The sequence below is a fragment of the Protopterus annectens genome, chromosome 12.part0, assembly GCF_019279795.1.
Source record: "Protopterus annectens isolate FY-2018-M chromosome 12.part0, PAN1.0, whole genome shotgun sequence".
Lineage (NCBI taxonomy): Eukaryota > Metazoa > Chordata > Ceratodontiformes > Protopteridae > Protopterus > Protopterus annectens.
The window spans coordinates 1,497,723,199-1,497,744,701 of NC_056746.1; the positions used below are offsets into that span (position 1 = coordinate 1,497,723,199).

Here is a 21,503-nt window from a genome sequence, read left to right on the forward strand (position 1 = left end):
TTGTAGACATAGCTAAAGAATGCCTTGTGATAGTCCTTGGCCTGGGAGGCAAAACTCTTTTCAACAGCCTAGCATGGAATTACTGTATTTTTATTTTTTTCTGTCTTTGTTGACCAGGTTGGTGGTTTCAACAATCCATTGACCTGGTATGGGAATAGAATTAACAGCTTTCTGCACTAAAGGTGTACTACTTTCTGTGCTACTGTATTTATTAAAAGGTTAGCAGGTGAGTTTAGATGGATTTAGACTTCCTTTGCGGTACGAAATAATGAGCTGTTTCTCTAGTTAGTGTGAAGTAACAGCATACTCGATAAGAAGGTTAATATAGGATTACTGTGTAACATTGGTGGATATACAATTTTTGGATTAGGCAGACATGTCTTTAGACTATGTGGAGTCATTTAATTGGAGGCTGGATAAAGTGGGTGTTCTAGGCATTATTCAGCATGTATTTTGCTAGTTGGACATATAATTCTTTAAAACCATTAATGGTTCTTGTGGGGGGAGGTAACCTGCAGATGCTAGAACCTACATTGGAGAAATTCTGAATACTGCTTGAGTGGACTTTGTTTTGTGTTTGTCTTAGTATGATGATTTCTTTAGACTTGAGACTGGAAGTTGTATTTACAACAAGAAGGTATCAGTTTGCTGTTGATGTCTGGAAAAGAGTTTAGTTTTACAAGTTCAAAGAAGAGGATAGCAAGTAGTAAACTGCATACTTGCTGACTGGTAGCAGTTTAGACTTTCAGATAGCACTACAGTAATCTTTCATGAAGAGGCTCATGAGATGACGTTTCTGATTGGTTTATTTTAGTGATTTTTTTGCAATCTGCTGTAGTAATTAAAAAGCAGTATTCTGTCTTAAAAATATATATTTTTTTACTGCTGCTTTTCCTTCAGCTGATAAAAAAGCTGTATTTCCAAGACCAAAACTGTTTGTTTATGTTGGCTTTTTCCAAGACCAAAACTGTTTGCTTATGTTGGCTTTTGTTTTTTAAATGGAGTGATCAAAGTTTAGAATTTAGTCCTGCCAGACATATAGGTTTTGTCGCCAACTTCTTTGTAAGGGATGTAAGTGTCTTAAGTGTTCCTGTTTTGGGCTTTGATAGTTAACCTTAGGGTGATTTATTTGGTGGAGTCCAAACATCCCTGCTTTGGTTTGAAGAAGCTAATATTTAAACCATTGTTATAAAGCCACTTTGATAAGTTAGAGATTTTGCTCCCATGTTTTGATTATTGTGTTGGATGGTGAGGCATTATAGATTATAGTATCATCTACATATACAGTAATGAATTGGTTGAAAATTAGTGAGAATAAAACCAGTGCCTGAGGAATGTCCACAGTGAATGTTGGTATAGTAGGGGCTGAATCACTAATTTAATGTTCAATAATCTGTTTTATAAAAGGCCAGTGAACTACCTACCTATGAACAGGGAAACTGAATTCTGAGTTCTTTAATAGTGCTGTGTGGTGTTGATAGTTGACTATACTGAATGCTTTTATTTGGTCAGTAAAGATAGCTCCCATTTGATATAATTTTGTTTTGTGTGTGTGTCTGTGTATATATGTTTCATCTGTTGTGACACAGGGCAAGCATTGTGTTAATTCAACACAAAAATCCATGCTGGTGTTTAGAGAGTATGCAATATTTCTTGATGTATGAAGAAGTTAGGGAGTATCATGAGGCTCCTGATATTTTCCCGCAATAGGTAGGAAGGAAATTGGCCTATAGTCTGATTTATTTTTTGAATATGGTCAAGCGGGTGGGGGGGATGAAGGTAATGATTTCTGTTACTGAGTATGCACAGTTTTAAAGGATGTTGTGGTGAACTAAAAGAGTCTAGTAGTGCTCAGCTTTTTGAATTTGAGAGAGAAAGAGATTCAGCTTGGCAAAATATATATGCTGTGTTGCTCCATGTAAATTAGTTCATTTTTTGAGATTTTGTTTTAGGGGTCTGACTTGTTTGCCACATAATTATTTTGTTTTATCATATCTTACTGCTTTTGTTGCATTATTTCACAGCAAAGTGAAAATTTCTCTGTGTTGAGAGGAGCTTATGTATTACGTCCATCATAATCGGTACAGTGGCTCATTAGTTATGATCTCTGCCTCACAACTCCGTGACCTGTGTTGAGTCCTGATATCCTGTCACGGTCTGTATGATCTTTGAATGCTCTCCATATGTGAGTTTGGGTTTTATCAGGGTACTTTTGTTTTTTTTACACCCCCTAAAAACATGCAGGTTAATATATAAATATATATTTATATCTGTGTGTGTGTGTGTGTGTGTGTGTGGGGTTAATGACAAGTTCACTTAAACAATTCTCCCTTAGTTTAAGAAGTATACAGTGTTCTTTAAAACCACGAGTTTTAGTTCCTTTTTTGTAGCCTAGTATGTAATGAGAATCTTTTACTGAAAGTATTTCAGTAGTGCAGTGCTTTGACTGCATTGCTAATGCCATTAGTTAGAGATACTTTGGCCACTTTGCTGAGCAGAATTTAAATAAAGGAATTCTGTATAGTCAGTCGATGGTGGGATGGTTGGAAAGGGTGTGGGGTGATACTTAGGGTCCGTCTTATATATGTTAGAGTATGATAGATGCTGCATAGTTAATTTCAGCATTTTTTTCTGAGTTTTTGGTTGCAGAATTGTAAGAAAAAAGACTTACTGCGCTTCCAATGTGTAATCCTGAAGAACCAGATTAGTTTGATTATTCAGTCATACAAGCAGAAGAAACTGAACTGAAAATAAAAAAAAATTGGTTTCAATTATATTTTAGTATTGATATTAAAGAGTAACTGTAAGAGTTCATTTTAAATTGTACAACTTTGTGCTGCAGTACATTAAATTGTGCTAGTGTTTGGTGCAAGATAAATTTTGCATCAAACTTAAACTGAATAGCCACCATTACAAATAGGTTAAATATTAAACTTTATAGCCAGTGTTGGCATTCCAAATGTATGACAGGTATGTAATTGTATTCTGTGTAGTCTATGTATTTTTATTTATTCTGCAAGGCACGAGTCTAACTGTGTAGAGCTGTCTTTAATAGCAGTCAAAGAAGAAACCAGTAAAGGCTTGTTCTGTCAGTATTATTATCAAAGCTGTGAATAAGCTTAGAATAGTCCTGCTTGCCTATAATTAAATTACGTTAACACTAGTATAACACAGTTTCTACTACAACTAACTCATGATGTGCATTCATTTAGTAGAGCAGCTAGTATCAGGGGTTACTTAAAATGCATTTTATGAGTCTTCTAAAAGGCAAACTTCTCTATTACTAGTAATAGCATAGTAGGCTCTTTTAATATAACTTTAGTTTGTGAATTCCAGGACTAAACAATCATTTACCAGGCAGCAGTCCAGAGAAAACTGTATTAAAACAAGAGATAGTTACAGATTTCTTATTATTTTAATCAGCACAGTTAGCATAGGTAGTTCTCCCAGAAAAAGAAAATCACAGAATATTCTTTTCTGAGTGGCATCTAACCATTCCATCAGTAAAGTCACTTGTGTTAGACAAAAATTCCAGCACAGGATTGTCATGAGTCCAAGTATTTATAGCAATCTCTTCAACTAAATTTTATCTTTAAAAACAAAATAAATCCAGTTCCAAATCCTTCTCCTCCTTCAAAAAAGAAACTGACGACAGATAATTCCTTATATAAGTTTTCTTGGAATAAGTGCCCTGTTTTAATATCAGATGGTGTATTCTCTGCATAGCATGGCATAGTTTCCCCAACACACACACACACACACACACACACACACACACACACACACACACACACACACACACCTGAAAGAAAAGTGCTTGTACTATACTGTCAGGTCTGTGCCCTCTGATATGCTAACCCTGAATTTCTGGCACTTTTGAGGATGTAGCCAAAATACCTCAGGATTCTGGCTTTTGCTTATTAAGCACCTGATCTTTAGAACTTACCAATGCAGCTTGATAGATTTTGGTACTTAATGGCTTCCAAATTTCATTACTGTTATACTTGCCTCATGCAGCACATTGCCTTCTGTTTATCCTCATTTTATTTTGTAATATCCTTGCATGCATTTATCTCTGGTTTATTTATTATTGTGTACAAGTGTGTAGTTGTAATCACTTATTAAACATTAACCTGGAATTTAGGTGTAATGCAGTGGAACAGCACAGGGCTTTGCCATGATTGGAAGCTGTGTTTTAAGAGTTCCGTATATGTGTCGTACTGTATCACCATGTAGCATGTTACTTAGGTAGTTTCAGTATAGTTTTCCTGAGTTTCTCTCTGCAGAATCAAAGTAAAAACATTTTTTAATAGTATAACATGCAGTTGCCACTTATAAACTGGAGAAGTCAAATCAGCTTGTTGGCTATTTGTTCATCTGAGCACAACACACTAAACTGTAATGTGATGAAACTCACAAGTTGGTATTTAATGTAAAAAGTGATCTAACACAATTAATTGTTCATTTGGCTTTTTTTGCAGGTATGTGCTGTGTGTTTATTTTTTTATTTTGGAGGATTCTAACTTTGTTGAGGTTGAAAGCACAAACAATACAAACACTGTACAATTTCTGTTTCCTTCAGGTTAGCAGGTTCTAACTGTATAAAGGCATGCTGCACAAAGTGCAGTGCATTCATTTAATTAAAGCCCATTCATTTTAGTTGTGTAAAGGACAGGTCCTGCCTATTAAACCTAGTGAATTACTTTGAAATGGTTGCAGAGGCTATAGACAGTGGTCACTCTTTGCACACTGCTTATTTAGACCTGGCCAAGGCTTTTGATACTATTCTCCATGCTGGATGTATTAAAAAACTAGACTAACTTCATGTAAACTCCTACACTGTTTACTGGATTCCAAATTGACTATCCAACAAATCACAGGTTGTGAAACTTGCTATTACAATCTTTGAGTGCAGAATTGTAGTAGTCGGGGTGCCAAAAGTATCTGTGCTAGGTCCTCTCCTCTTTGGAATTTATTTTGCAGACATCAAAGACAATATCCCAGAACTGTAGCTGACCAAGTTTGCTGATGACTGCAAGCTGAGTGCTGTTATCTGCTCATCCACTGATATTAAACAGCTCCAACAAGGGTTCAAATGTGCAAATGCCTCGTGTACTAAAAATGGTTAAAGTTAAATTCAAAAAAGTTACTTCCGCCTCTTATGTTTTAAACGGTACTCAGATACAGAGAGAGGCTGTCATAGGAGACTTGAGTACTTATGTGGGCAACCATCTGTTATTCAATTATCATGTTTCTACCATAGTCAAGAAATCCTTCTATCTGCCCCAGTTAATTAATTACAAAGGGGATATATTCAAGAGCCAAAGAAGCCACCCTACCCCTGTATTTATCAGACCCATCATCAAATGCAGTGCCCCCTTTGGTATGTAGAAATCAAAACATATTTCTCAACTGTAAAGGCTCCAAAGATTTCTGAGAAAATTAAAAGTTTTAAAACTTTCAACTGTACTGAAAGATTAGCATGACTTTCCTTGTACTTACCAACCTACAGGCTACTTCGTGGTTACCTGTGTGTAGCTTTTCTAGCCATTAAAGACGCAATCCTATTTGACCTCCTCTTTCTTCACAAAACCAGTGCCTCCACAAAGACCTGCACTAGGGATATAAAGCTATACCAACGAACAAACATGACTCACTGGAGGGATAGATGGCTAACACAACACATTTCATAAGTTGCCAGAAATTTACATCTTTACAGACCTTTCCTGATTTGAGAGCTAAGTAGTATATAAAACGTTTACACACCCCTGTTATAATGCCAGGTTTTTGTGATATAAAAAAAAATTAGACCACAATAAATCATCTCAAAACTTTTCCCACCTTTAATGTGACCCATAACCTGTACAATTCAATTGAAAAACAAACAAATCTGTTAGGGGAAAAATGTAAAAAAAAAAGTACAAAAAGCTGGTTGCATAAGTGTGCACACCCTTAAACTAATACTTTGTTGAAACACCTTTGATTTAATTACAACATTCAGTCTTCTTGGATACACACCTGCTATCAATTAAAAAAACTTTGATTAACCCCAAATAAAGTTCAGCTGTCCTAGTAGGATTTTCTTGACATTTCCTCAGTTGCCTGCTACAGCAAAAGCCATGGTTTGAGTTGAAAACTGGTCAGGGAGGCTGCCAAGAGACCTACAGCAACACTGAAGGAGCTGCAAGAATTTATATCAAGTACTGGTTGTTTACTACATAGTTTCATAGTTTAGTACTAGGCTATCTGCCCTGGGGCATTTGTAAGCCTAGCCATAGTGATGTGGCTTTCGCCACCCCATGAAATGGTACAAAAATGAACAGAATAGATTTAGAATACTGTGCCTCTGTCTAGTAGTGACACAGTGAAGGTCCCCTTATATAATAGAATTAGTTTACTGTGCCCCTGTCTAGTAGTGACACAGATGTGACCCCTGGGGTAAACTTACGATCTCCCATCCACTCATCAAGATTTCTCTTGAAGAGAGTTAGTGAGGGGCTCTGCCTAAGATGAACTGGGATTCTGTTCCAGAGCATGGGAAGCCTCTGGGTTATGAATCTATCCTTCCAGCATGTCCTATTCATACTTGTGCCGAGGTTTAAGTCTTTGGCTCTCGTGGTTCTGATGGATTTGGATTTTTTGAGGTGGAGCATGTCCATCAGTTCCTGATTGGACATGGCCTTGTACATCAGGCACAGATCACCTCTGAGCAGGCGGTATGCTACTGAATAGAGCTGGAGTTTCTTTAGTCTGGCAGAATAAGACATATGTTGGAGACCCTTGATCCTCCTGGTGAGGTACTTTTGTGGTCTCTCCAGCTGTTGCAAATGCCGGGTGAGGTACATACCAAATGGGGCATTGTACTCAATCATGGGTCTGATGAGGGAGGAGTATAGGGGTACAATGACATCCTTGGATCTGGATGTGAATCCCTTCATGATAAGGTGTGCAAGGTAGAATGTCTTTCTAACCACTTTGGCAACGTGGGTGTCAAATGAGAGGTCGCTGTCGACTTGGGTCCCTAGGTCTCTGATTACTTTTTCCGTACTCAGTGGGTTGCTGTCTATGTGATAATTTGTGGGTACTTTGTTTTTCCCAAAGGGGATGACTATACATTTTTGGCATTTAGTTTAAGGCCATGACTACAGCACCAGTTGTCCGCTTCTGTGAGGCCTTTTGTAGGATGTATGTGTCCGCTGGTGTATCGACTATGGTGCCTAGTTTGCAGTCATCTGCGAACTTTGTCAGCCACAACCCTCCCATGTTTGCTTTAACATCTGAGAAATAAATGCCGAACAAGAGGGGTCCCAGGACAGATGCCTGTGGGACACCACTTGTGACTGGCTTTGAGTCTGACATTGCTCCAGCGATTTTAACTTTATGGGTTCTGTCCTTTAGCCAGTTTGCAACCCATCTAGTGACATAAGGGTTTACATTTAAGCTGTTGAGCTTATCTATGATGCCTGAGTGGAGTATTGTGTCGAAGGCCTTAGCCAAGTCCAGGTAGGCTGTATGGACTGCTTTGCCCTCATCAATGGCTCTAGTGACTGTTTCGAAAAAGTCAACCAGGTTCAAAAGGCAGGATCTGCCCTTTACAAAGCCGGACTGGGTGGGATCAAGTGTCTGTAGGTCCCCAATGTCTCTGTTTATGAGTTCCATAATGATTCTTTCCATAGCTTTGCAGACCAGGCCGTTTAAGCTTATGGGGCGGTAGTTCCCAGGGTCTGTAGAGGTACCCCCTTTGTGGAGTGGGACCACTGTTGCTGTACGCCAGTGTTCAGGTACATATCCTGTAGTAAGGCTAAGGTTAAATAGCATTTTTATGTGCGGGTTTAGCTCCTCTTGGAGTTCACGTAGCACGCAACCTGGGATACCGTCAGGTCCCATTGATGCTGTGTTTTTAGCTTTGCTGAGGGCGGCTCTCACCTGGACATCTGAGATGACAGGGAGATTACATTCAGCTGGGATAAGTATTTCGTCTTTTGGGGGTGAGGGAGGGGAGAAATTTGCACTGAACCTATCAGCCAGAATGTTGGCAATATCTGTGGGTTCAGTGTATTTTTTGTTGTTGTGAACTAACTCTGAGCATATCTGAGGGTTTCCGCCCAGGTTTCTAACATAGCTGAAGAAGGCTTTGTGGTTATCTTTAGTGTCCTTAGCGATTTTTCTCTCAAAGTTGGCCTTGGATGTTTTTATGAGAGAACGTAGTTTTCTGCTAGTGTTGATCAGAGATGTCCTCCCATTATGGGATTTTGCTCTGTCGTGCAGTAGCTTCCTTCTTTTGTTATACAATTTGTTAATGACTGAGGTCCACCAGACAGGACGCTTGCCTTTGTTGGAGAGGGACTTGGATTTATTTGGGATTGCTTGATCCATGCATTCTTGGAGATGTCCATAGAAAGCATTTGTGAAGGATTCAGCATTGTGGGATGTGGTATCCACTGGCCCAGTGGGCTTAAAGGATACCATCTCAGTCTTAAGAAGAGTGAAGTCTGCTTTTGAGAAGTTTTTCACTGTGGTCTTTGTGCTGGGGGTGGAGGTGGGATATGTATATCCAGAGTGATTAGTTTGTGGTCAGATCTCACTACTGAGGGGTATACCTCCAGTGTGGAGCATTTTGTCCCCATGTTTGTGATGATCAGGTCTAGCATATTATCTCCCCTAGTGGGAGAGGTGACTAGTTGTTCCAGTGCATTTGAATTTATGAATTCCAGGAACCTTTGGGCTAGGGTGTTAGGGCTAGAATAATGTACCCAATCTATGTTAGGGTAGTTGAAGTCTCCCAGTATGATGGTATTTTGTGATACATTCATATCCTCCAATGTCTTCAGAAAGGCTGAGTGGGGTTCCTGAGATTGGGAGGGTGGTCTGTAACATGCTACCAGTTGTATAGCAGTTTTGCCTATGGTTAGTTGCACCTGTATGGTCTCCGATGCTTCATGTGTTGCTACTAACCTGGAGGTGTGGGCGTCCTTGATGAATATGGACACTCCCCCTCCCTTTGTGGTTCGGCCCAGGTTTTGGGGCCGAAAAGCATGATACGAGGTATAGCCTGGTAGCGCTGGGGTGCTCTCAGGAGCCTTGAACCAGGTTTCAGTTACTGCGCAGACATCTATGTTCTCCATACTGAGGAGTGCATCGAGTGCCTGCATCTTGAGATTTAGACTTCTGGCGTTGAGCAGCATTACCCTTAGTTTTTTTCCATTTTTGTTTTCTAAGGAGGTGGGTTTGTCTTTTGAGCCTTGCCTAAAAAAGGCACTATGGGGGTGGCAAGAGCCTTAGCCAATATCGGGAAGCCCAGTGGTGACAGGTGCAAGCCGTCCCTTGCGAAGCAGCGTGGCTTGTCCAACATGTCATCCCAAGCAGACAGACATTGGATCCCCTTAGAATGACACTTGAGCCAATTATTAAAGCTGATCATCTTGTCTTTGTATTGTGGCATCATTCTTGGCGAGGGCAAGATGCTGCTCAGGGTCATACCAGCCTGGGCTACATAATCAGAGAGCTCCTCTATGTCTCTTTTCATGTAGTCCAGGGAGGTACGTCTCAGGTCATTCACGCCAGCATGGACAATGACAGAGTCATATTTGTACTTGCCTTGGAGTGACCTGAGTGCGTGTGTTATGTGGCGGATCCTAGCTCCCGATAGGCAGCTCACAGTCACCCTCTCCTTGTTCAGCCTGGTAAGCGGGACATCAGTGTGTCTGACTATAGAGTCACCTATTACTAGTGTATCAGGCATGGTGTTTGGCCTTAAGGGCTGTGATTGATTGACACACTGATTTATTGAAGTATGTGTTGCATGTGTTTTGTTTTGAGGTGGTGGATATTTGGATGTCTGCTTTGGGAGCCTCTGTTGTTTTGGTAAGTTTTTTTATTAGAGCCTCCGAGTATGTCTTTGTGTTTTTATGTGTTTGGTTTGCAGTTGTGGTAGGTCTATGTGGGACTGGGTTTGTTGTGTGTGTGGTTACCATCTCCTCCTGTCTGGTCATGCCAGCCCTGAGTTGAGAGAGTTCAGCCTCCAGTTTGGCTATATAGTTGCATCTCTCACATGTATTTGTGTTTGTTGGGAGGAGGAGAGGGTTGTCTGTGTACATGAGACAATTGTAGCATTGTCTCAAGATACCCAGATTAACCAGCTGAACTGGAGAGGACGCCAGTAATCTACCACTCGACATGCTAGAACAGTATAAGGGAGTGCTGTGCCTTTAAGGGAAGTGGATATTCACAGGGGTGGGTGGTAGGTGGATGTAGTGCTTACTTAGTATGAGAGTGCTTACTTAGTAGAGAAGTTTTGAGAACAAGTGCTAGGCTTATAATATAGTGAGTAGTCTGATTATACTAAGAGTAGAGCTTCCTTAAGGGAAAATTTGAAGAGCAGACTTGGCGGAGCCAGAAGAAGTTTAACCTTGTTTAACCGGCGCTGAAAACAATCTCCAGTATTCTCCATATGTCTGGGCTATGGGATAGGGTTGCAAGACGGAAGCCTTTTCTTACACAGAAAGTTATCCAAGCCCAGCTAAAATTTGCAAAACAATACACCAGGTAACCCAAAAGCATGTGGGAAAATGTGTTATGGTCTGATGAGACTAATGTTGAACTTTTTGGCCACAATTCCAAAGGGTACGTGTGGTGCAAAACAACACTTCGCATCACCAAAAGAACAGCATCCCGACAGTGAAGCATGGTGATGATAGTATCATGCTTTGGGGTTGTTTTTCTTCAGCTGGAACTGGGGCTTTAGTCAAGGTGGAGGGAATTATGAACAGTTCCAAATGCCAGTCACTTTTGGCCCAAAACCTTCAGGCATTTGCTAGAAAGATGAAGAGGAATTTCATCTTTCAGCACGACAATGACCCCAAGTATACATCCAAATCAACAAAAGAATGACTTCACCAGAACAAAAATAAAGTTTTGGAATGGTCCAGCCAGAGCCCAGACCTAAATCCAAAGAAAATCTGTGGTGACCTGAAGAGGGCTGTGTACAATAGATGCCCTCGCAATATGATAGATTTGGAGTGCTTTTGCGAGGAAGAGTGAGCAAATATTGCCAAGTCAAGATATGCCATGCTGATAGACTCCTACCCAAGAAGACTGAATGCTGTAATTAAATCAAAAGGTGCTTCAACAAAGTATTAGTTTAAGGGTGTGTGCACTTAGACAACCAGCTTATTGTATATTTTTTATATTTTTCCCCTAAGAGATTTGTTTGTTTTTCAATTGAATTGCACAGTTTATAGGTCGCATTAAAGGTGGAAAAAGTTTTGTAATGATTTATTGTGGTCTCCTTTTTTTATATCACAAAAACCTGGCATTTTAACAGGGGTGTGTAAACTTTTTATATCCACTGTACACACACACATATATATATATATATATATATATATGATTACAGACTTTATAGTCTCCATGATCACTTGCATAGTAGTATTTCTATGTTCCTGTAAAGAATCTAAACACAAATCATTTTTTTCATATATTCTGTACCATCCTTACCTCGTTTTATGGGCGGGGAGATAAATCTTTTTTGGAGGGGACTTTAAACATATACAGAGATAATGCACAAATAATTTATTTATTTATTATTGTTTGTTAACCGGGTTAGTCCTGCTGGGCTTGTGGCCCATTTTCAGTGGAGACCCGAGGAGAAAAGCTCCGATACATATTATAAAATACAGAGATTTGCAACATTAGATAAATTTATAAAGTAGAGAAATGTTCAACATTACAAAATATAAAGTACAGTAATGTGTAAACTTACAAAAAGGCAGAATACAGAAGAATTTCACAATACTAATAGATACTGTGAGTTTCATATGTCAATATTAGTCTGTACAGGATTGACAGTTTTACACTAATATATAGACTGTTTTGCAATTAGGAGGATGTCAGTTTGAGAAATGTGTAAGGTAGGCCAGAGGCTAGCATGCAAAAGTGTTTGGAAAGATGTTAAGAGAAAGATAAATGACATTTTGTAAATTTGGCAAAGAAAGTCGATTTAGGTTTGGAGGTTAGTGGTGTGGGTGTTTTAAGTGGGAGCACGTGAAGGACATTCCCATTTGGAGGACAGATGGGAGAGAAGCATGGATTTGAAGTTGTTATGGTTAGGTATGTTACGTAGTGGTGTGGGTAGAGCATTCCACAGTTTGGCTACAGTGTGGGATAGTAATAGTTGGCCAGGTGGGTGTAGGGGTTTGTGTACCTGTAATTTAGCTCTGAGCAATTTGTTTTCTTGTGCTCTGCACTGTCTGTACCATAGTATTAAACATAATCAAGTCTAAATAATCTTGACTGATGAAGGTACTTCTAATGTTTAGTACAAGCAGCATTCTTTTCCCCCTGGCAAGTATGGATAACTTACGGAAATAAACAGAAAAAAAGAAAGATAAGAATCCAGTGATTCATTTGAGCATGTAGAACTTCAGTTTGTATGTGAAATCAAACAGCTCCAACAGAATACCTCTAGGATGTCTGATACCATAGCAACAAAATGCAGAATTTCCTTTTATATTCCCAGGGAACTAGCCCGCATTGGCTATGTTTAGAATTTTGTGCTATGTAAATGCATGTATTCTTTGTATGTTTCAGGCTATAGTAAGCATTCTGCGCTTAAATCAGTTTTCCTGTTTGCTAGTAATTGTGTTATATGTTGTAATATGTGATGCTGCTTAGGCACTTTTAGTTTATTGGAGGCACTTTGATTATTTTAAAGAAAAATAATAATTAAACATAACAATTAAACTACAGCCAGAAAATAAATGTTTCTCAGACTTCTAATCTATTATCTATATCATTTAAAGTCATTGCTTCTGTGAGTTAAACACCAGCATATTTTTGTGATTGTTATACTACTAAATAATGTAAACTGTAATTTAAAAACTGCACTGCATCTACAGTAATAATATATATATTTTTTATTGTACTGTAGGTTTACCTTATGGTTGGGAAGATGCTTACACAGCAGATGGAATCCGCTATTTCATTAAGTAAGTGTTGACATAAAAGCCATATAAGCTGCTTTGTCACACATCGAGAGGAACAAGAAGAGAACTAGCTTGTATTTTATGCATTTTAAAAACTCAGTAATAAATCAGAAAGGGTAGAGTAACTGAATTTCATCCACATTATACCAGAACATAAAATGCATGATGTGTAATTTCCTTTTCTGCCTTGTTCAAAAGATGTTTTCAGAAATCCGAATGTATATGGTGCACTGTATGCATTTATTAGTGCAGCACACCGATTTGTGATTTTGTTGTGGTAGTTCATTTTCCTACTGAATATTTATGCATCCCAGTAGAAGGATACATACATTAACTTACATTATACAATGACCCCCCATTAATATTCAAAAACGTGCACGCTGCTTGGTCAGCGTGCATGTTGTAAATTCGAGTTATAGTAATGGAAAAAGGTCCGGTCGCCCAGACTTTTTCCATTACTATAACTCTTGCAGCAACATTGTCTTGCAATGTTAAACGAGTTTAACATAGTGAGACAGCTTTAAAAAAAGCAACAGGGATTCTCCATTTCTTTTTCTAAAGCTGTCTCGCTATGTTAAACCCATTTAACATAGCGAAGCAGTTTGTAAAAAGCAACGGAGATCTTGCTTTCTCCGTTGCTTTTTTTCAAAACTGTCTCGCTATGTTAAATGGGTTTAACATAGTGAGACAGCTTTAAAATAAGCAACGGAGATTTCCGTTGCTTATTTTAAAGCTGTCTCGCTATGTTAAACCCATTTAACATAGCGAAACAGTTTGTAAAAAGCAACAGAGATCTTGCTTTCTCCGTGGCTTTTGCCCACAGCTCTGATGTACTGCGTAGGCGTACACATGCACAGTACATCTGAACTGCCACAGAATACCAGACAGCTGCTGAAGGGCAGCAAGGAGGCATTATACAATGCCATTATTTAAGAAAAGTAATTTTTTTTTTTTCTTAAATAATGTCATTGTATAATAGCAATAACTCACTTCTGGTGGTAATGCTGGATTTACCCACGGTTGGCTGTTTGGCCACCGGGCCGCCTCATGACCAAACCACACCAACCGTGGGTAAATCCAGCATTACCCACACCCAGGCGTGGATTATTGCTATAATATTTCATTTCTTTACTGATTTTCTGAGATACAGGGATGGCTTGTTATACCTGTGACTAAAATAGGTGAGAGGGTATATGTCTGTTAAAGGCGGCTCCAAGATGTCCAGAGTAGGAAATGTACATTTCTGTAATTGTGTGATAACCCAGTAATACACTGAATAGCAGGAATATACTGGTTTTAGATGCCCCATAGGTTTCTTACATACCTGAGTCTACCGTGCAGCATTGGATTGAGGCCTGAATTCAGAGAGGGAAACTCACTATGATGGCATCTAGTCCATGGTTACAAAAGGATGGCCAGCTGGTTACAAAAAGATGGCCAGCTGTGTGACACCTGTGTTCCCTTTAATGGGTAAATCCTTAATTACCTAGGTGATTCAAGTTTGGCTAGCAGCTTGGACACCTTTTGGTGTTAGTGGGGGACGAGGAGAAGAATGAAGGAAAAGAAACCTGCTTACCTTTCTTTGTTGCAGCTGAAAAGGGTCTTTGGACCATAACGTGTTATTGTTGTGCTGTTGCTAAGCAGAAGCAGAATTTTGTTGCTATTGCAATGAGCTGAGATATGGTTGTGGCACTCATTTAAATAAACCTCTATATTTTAAATGTCTTGCATATCTGCAGGATAAGTTAGACTGATGATGCTGTCTGCTGACTGTTCAGCTTTGTATTTAAAAATGTTTATGGAGTTTGTGAAATACAAACAAAAAGCTCATTCACTTGAGACTACATAAGTAAATCTTGTAATCTAAATGCAGTTGTCTGGACTTGTCTGCACATGGCAGGGTAGCCAGTAAATTAAAAGAGGTTAAAGTATACAGGAGTCCTGTGCGTTTGCAATAAGGTCAGTTGTCTACAACTGTCTGTTAAAACTAGGGTACCATATAGCTTCATTTAGGAAAGTAACCAGTGAATGTTTGTTTAAACCTAAGATTAGTTTAAGTAAAAAAAAAACAAAGGCAATACATATATTCTGATAATTAACAGAAATTTAAGCTGCTAATGCATGGCACAGGGAAACTGCTGTTAGCACTGCTGCCTCACAACACTTGGGTCTGCAGTTCTGTTCTTAGTTGAGGTACCTTCTTTGCAGAATTTGTTTATCCGGGTCTACTTCAGTAAAACAAAATTCCATTTACTCAAATCTTACTTAACTGAGATGACAACGCCGAAACCTTATTTCAAAGAACGTTCACATTACCAGAATTTTAATCCGGGAAGGAGGCAGTTGGCCAACATGAGGAAATTTCCCATTTTCCCCACTATAGTCTCATCTCTGAGTTGGTATATTTGGTTGGGGGGTTGAAGCCCCCCCCCCCCCAATTCGGTGGGTTTGAAATGTTTCAGTGTCTTTCTTTTTTAATGTTGGCCAACTGCTTCGTTTCCCATATTAAAATTCCAGTGATGTGAACGTTCATTGAAATAAGGCTTCGGTGTTGTCGTCTCGGTTAAGTAAGATTCCATTGAAAGGAATGTTGGGCTATTGAAGTAGACCCATTTATCCTGCCTGTGTTTGTGGATTTTCACTGGATGCTTTGGTTTCCTCCCAAATCCACAAGACAAATGTCAACCTATCACCACATAAATCAGGGACAAAGCCAAAAAAATAATGGAGGACAAAAGCCCAAAATCTAGTACAGATTTTAATTAGTGCTTTTATATACCTAGAATGTTGCTAGAATAACAGGTTTTGCATTACATGCATTTCTTGAAGGAAGTCTGAAACTGAAATGTCTTTCATTATTTCCTGACTGCTATCGTCAACAATTTGCAAGAACACACACATTTTGTAACAGATGAAACACATGATCCAAAATCTGGGACCTTCTGTGAAATAATGGAGGGTCAAACACTCTGCATAGTTTTAATAAAGTGGCAATCCTGTAAATTGTACACGTTTGTGTAGAGTGAGTGAGCATGTTTGTCTTGAAGTGGATTGGGGGAGCAATGTCAGAACCAAGATGCGTTTCCCTGTCTTGTGCCCACTATGTGCCAAAACAGAGTGCTGCATCATTATGACCTTCCATTGCATTTAGAAAGTAATTGGAGAAAGAATGAATGAGTACATGAATGAATGAATGAATAGGGCTTCTAATGCTGTAATGTGGCATAGGTGGTCATCTCCATGGAAATGTGCCAGCTTTATGTACTATAAATATAAACCTGAATGTTTAAGTTTCTTTGATTTCAGCCTGTAATAGCATATCATGGTGTTTCCTAAAGTCATGCAAAAATCTTACCACATTGGTGAGTCAACTGTTTTTTTTATTTGTGTTTGTTTACTGGGACAGATCTCTGCTGAAGAATGATCAACTGCAGGCTCAGCCTGAGTAAGATAACAAGAAATAGAAAGACACGGGCACAAAAGAAGCAACAAAATAGAGTAGGGTTACAACAATTATGATTCAGTACAATTGTGATATGTGATTAACATGTAAGGTAATGTAGCATAGGATTACTATACTGTAAGACCGTTTACATATATATGTGATATTATGTCCAAAGAAGGATAGAAAGTCAGAGAGAGAGATGCAGGAAAAAAGAACTGCTTATGTACATACAGGAGTGATTTACCAGACCTAAGCAGTGAGTTAGTGTCGGTGCTGTACTAAACTGAAGAGTGATACAATGCTGCAGGAAGAATCGTGGTATTTCCAATGTTGTTGCATTTGCATCTGCTCTGCCTGAATAAAAATTCTTGTAAGAGGACTGTAACTTGCCATAGCTGGAGACTTCCTTTTTTAATCATCAAATGTTTGATTTGTGGCATTAGCTTGGATACATTAATAACAATGAAAATTGATCATTATAACACTTTACATTATCGTGTACTTTCACTATACATACAGTTTCCATAATTTTATATTTTGTATGCATTATAATTGTATACTTTTCAATTCCAACTTATATATATTTTAGTAATTTGTCTGATCATTACTTTGTAAATATTACTACATAGTTGGAGAGTTCGGTCAGGTTTGAAGGGAGAGCTTACTATAGTTTTAGAGCAGGTACAGAGGAGCTGACATCATTACAGTGGTGTTTTATTTTAGGGCTTTGGAGGACATGGACAGAGATGGATTGGCTTGTGATATTATTATGAGGCACTTTTAAGATGTTTGGTGGCAAGTGGATATAGAGTGTGCTGGTAAATGAAGATTAAATAGAAGTGCTGCAAGAAGATCAGCTATTTGTTACACAGACAGCCATTTAGCCTTTTTGAGAGACAGACGATGCAGTTGTCTGACGGAGTTAGCAGTGAAGCTGTAGATTTTATTAGAGATGGTTTGGAGGGTTGTGGTGCTTTTGCAGGAGTCTGTAACAAATAAAGCTAAACCTTATTCCAGCTGGGCGAAATGGATGCCATTGAAGGAAGTGAAATTTTTTGGTTCCCTATTAGATGAACGAACACTTAAAATGCCGAGTACGACATGCTCAACAGCTTTTAAGTGAATGCTCATTTAAGCAAAACCTGAGAATGTCGAAACAAGGAGTTTCGAAAAGTTACAGTTGGCCAGCCACAATGAAGCCAACGGCTGACGTCAGAACGTTCATCCTGTCTTGGCGTTCTTACAGTCCTCCAATGTGGTGCAGTCTCAATGTTCACCCTGTGTAATGTTATGGCAGTACTCCACTGTGGTGCGATCTCGGAGTTGGTATGGCCCCCCACTTTATTTTGTTTGTTGATTTTTTTTTGGGGGGGGGGGTGTAATGGTGTACAGTACATTGTAGTCATCAGCCGTTGTCTTCCTGACGGCTGGCCAACTATGACTTTTCAAAACTCCTTGTTTCAATATTCTGGGGTTTCGATTAGATGAACGTTCACTTAAAAGCTGTTAGGAAGTTTGGCACCAGTTAGGTTGCCCCTATACATACTAATTAGGATGTCAACTTTAATGGTCCAGAGTGTAGTCATGGTGCTTCTTCTCAACCAAAATCCATGCTGTTTCTGAGAAAATGGGCGATATTATTGTGGACAACTCATAAGTTGATTTACGTATGAGTTTCTAAAGAATTGTACCTTAGGTTGGTAATATGATGATTGGCTAAATGTGTGGGGATAATGCTGGTTTAGCTTCTTTGGTAAGGGGTCTGACTAATGATGATTTCTATCTATATTACAGACATGGTGTTAGAAGTGAGACACAGATTATCCTTATGAGTAAGGTGAGATCATAAAATCTCTACAGTGGTATAAAAATATGGGCATAGATGATCAGAGCCTGTGGGAGAGCCAAGAGGGATTTGCAATAAGAATGTTGTGATCTGCTTAGGTTTAATCATAGTAAAGTAGAAGTGTGGTAGATATTTGGAGGATGCTAAGAACTGTAAGGGTTTAGTCTGGAGGGGGAGGGAGTGAGTGGCAGAAGCGGAAGCTTGGTGAATTCTTGAAGGAAGTCAGATGGAAAGAGAGTGTCTCTTAGATGTTGAATCGTGTCTTGTGCAGAGATATCTTTCAAGATTGTCTGGCCTGCAAGTTTGTTTCTGTCCATCCAGAAATGTTTTAGGTAGTGCAAAAGTAAGGTCAGCTTACAAGTAAGGTATCTGGATTTGTGTCTGCATATTGCTTGCTTGGTGATGTGGTTTCTTGTTAATGGTGTTCGATGCAGTTTCCATTTTTTGCTAGGCCTCATTGCATAGTTGCATAAGGAGTTTTTGTTCTTTTATGAGCCATTTAACTTTGTTCTGCTTGAATAGCCTTGTGATTAAAGAGAAATAGCTATTGTGGCTTGTAAGATGGATTTGGTTAAGGAGTTCTCCAGTAGCATTAGAATCTTGAATGGCTGGAATAGAAGACCAGTCTATGTTAGGGAGGTGGGCAATGAGTCTACAAACCTTGCTTGTTGTCCTGGATCTTAAAGGGGCTGGTTAAGGGGGGGGGTACCTAATTCTCAGACTGCAAATGATGGACACAATAGGACAGTGGATGGTGGATGGTTGTAGAGAAGAGGTTAGCTATACGGGTGTTTGGTTATTATAAGAGCCAGTAGGGAATGTTGATTTTAGATTAGATTAGATCTATTTGGTTCTTTTACCAGTTGGAGGAGCTGAAGATCAGCTAGGAATTATGTGATATCATTTGTGGAAGGTCCTACAAGGTTTAGCTATAAGTTACCAAGGATGAGTGTATGTTTACTGGGTAGGATGGCAAAGAATATAGTTTGAATGCTAGTCTTTAGGTTATGGATGGAAGATAGGGGTGGTAATTATGGTATGGCAACAAAAAGATGGTTAGAGGATTTGGAGGGCAGTTTGACAAGAAGACAGTTTAATTCAGCATCAGAGGTGGCTTTGGTTTGGGTGGTGACTGAAATGTTAAAAAACAATGTGCCACCTCTAGGACTGAATCAAATTCAGGTCAAATGTGTAGTTGTTTGGGAAAAGAGATCATTGGATGAGGTTCCTCGTCCAAATGGAGGTTTATGGCAACACATGTATTGCAGTTAATTCAGTTTGTCTTTCCTTGACTGAAGTATAAGATGGCAACAAATCCTTGTGTTTTACTTTTAGAGCTGCCAGAAATCGAAATCTAGATAAGATTCTTTTTAAATATAATTGTCTTCATCAATTTTTATTTAACATTTTTAACTACTTCAGTAAGGAAGTCTTGAAATTGTTATGGAGTCCCGATTATAAGGAAATTTTTTTGTCTTTTGTGCTTTTTTAAAAACTACATTCTTATCATTTGATGAAAGAAGTGCTTAAGAACAACTGCACAGTTAAAACCATACATATTGGATCACCAACATGATGTACAATATCATGCCTAATTGAAGAAGTACAAGACATATTCACCTTTGTTGCAGCTGCTGAAAAAAATGTCCATAACTCTAGATGAAATAGAATTAATGTTACCTAAATGTTCAGAAATATCTACAAGTGTAAACATTCAGTCATGTGACTGTCCTTTCTAACTGCAGAAGTCTTTCTTGTATTGAAGAAATGACCTTTTTTAATATTTTTGCAGATAAGTAGTCATAATTTCTGGCTTAATTAAGTAATTTCAGTCTGTTTTTAAAAAATAGTTATTTGATCTTTTTGATTTGCTGTATGAGTTTTTATACTAGTCATGCCCTCTTTTACTTCTTTAAAGGAAGACATCTGAATGAGCAACACTCTGTCATTGCACCAAAATTAGAAAGATGGTGTCCCAGTCATCCTATCTTGTAAATTTACGAGCTTGTAGTACTTTGTCTTGTGAGAATTCTGTCTAATATGATTGATTAGCTCATGCGGAATGCCTTTAAATACCGCACCCTAGTAACAGTTGCACGTTTCATTCTCCAAGCATTAACCTGTGGGTAATGTTTAATTCTTAAGTAACTTCAATGCTGCCTAGAGTACTTAGGTTTATGAGCCATATTGTTTTACAAGTTATATAACTATGCATTTTCTTCTCTCATTTTCTGCTTATTAAACTTGTAGGTTGCCACATTTTCTGCTTATAAAACTTCAAGGTGGCAACCTACAAGTTTAATTGAACAGTTCCTTAGCTACTGTTTTTCGTCTTCTGCATCACTGTATGATGACAATCAGTGCAGTAGGAAGGAGTGGGGATGACGTTTCCCTGGTCGCAACTTGTAGAGAGCAGCAGTCCCATAAAAAAGATAGTTTAACAGTGTTCAAAAGTGTTATAAAGTGATTGTGATCATTATAGTCAGCTTGTAAACTGTCAAACTGCTTTATTTTTTAAAGGTAGTGTAACAGTTAGTTTGTAGACTGTCTGTGTAAACTACATGATAGTTTAATCAGATTTGTAAACTGTCAGGCTCTTTTTTAATAGGTGGTAATGAGTTGTTGAGTTGCATTGCTCTGCTACCTTAAGATACAACTTGGCATTTTATAACATGCCATTAAAGAGATCATGATTGCTTAATACAACCACTGACTGATAGTCATGGTGGGCCAGACTCTATCACCCCCCCCCCACCCCCCACCAGTAGCTTTAGCTAGTCCCTGCAACTTTCAGTGCTGCCAAAGGTTCAGTTCTGGGGGGCAACTCCTTTTCAGTACATTATCTAATTCTTTTTGTCCAATTTTTCCCATCATTTTTTCATTATTTTTTTTGTAACCTACTCATTTAGCCACTCCACCACTGTCATCTGTGAATGTCTAGCAGTGCACCTTCAGAAATTCACTAGTAGTTTATTAATATAAATCTGAGCATGAACATCAAAAAGGCAGACACAGTACTTTTCAGTATATCAAAAAATGTTACAAGGTGTCTACAGACTGGGTAATCACAGACCCTTGTTTGCTTCTAGAGAATGCTATACAATTCATGTATGTGGGAATGTGGCTAAACCCACATATGTTATCCTCTGCACCCCAAGAAGGCCCCCCTCTATATGCTGTAAAATTGCACATCTTCTACTTGCAGAAAGTTACCATTTTGTAGCACACA

At 38.7% G+C, this 21,503-nt stretch overlaps 1 protein-coding gene across 2 annotated transcripts in view; it reads left to right on the forward strand.

Moving 5' to 3' along the window:
- STXBP4 (syntaxin binding protein 4) overlaps positions 1-21,503 on the forward strand; it is a 1,994,403-nt gene that overhangs the window by 1,781,398 nt on the left and 191,502 nt on the right. For both annotated transcript variants that reach the window (XM_044090468.1, XM_044090469.1), the window contains exon 17: positions 12,929-12,986. In XM_044090468.1, coding sequence (XP_043946403.1) covers positions 12,929-12,986 — 58 coding nt within the window. The remainder of the gene's footprint in view (positions 1-12,928; positions 12,987-21,503) is intronic.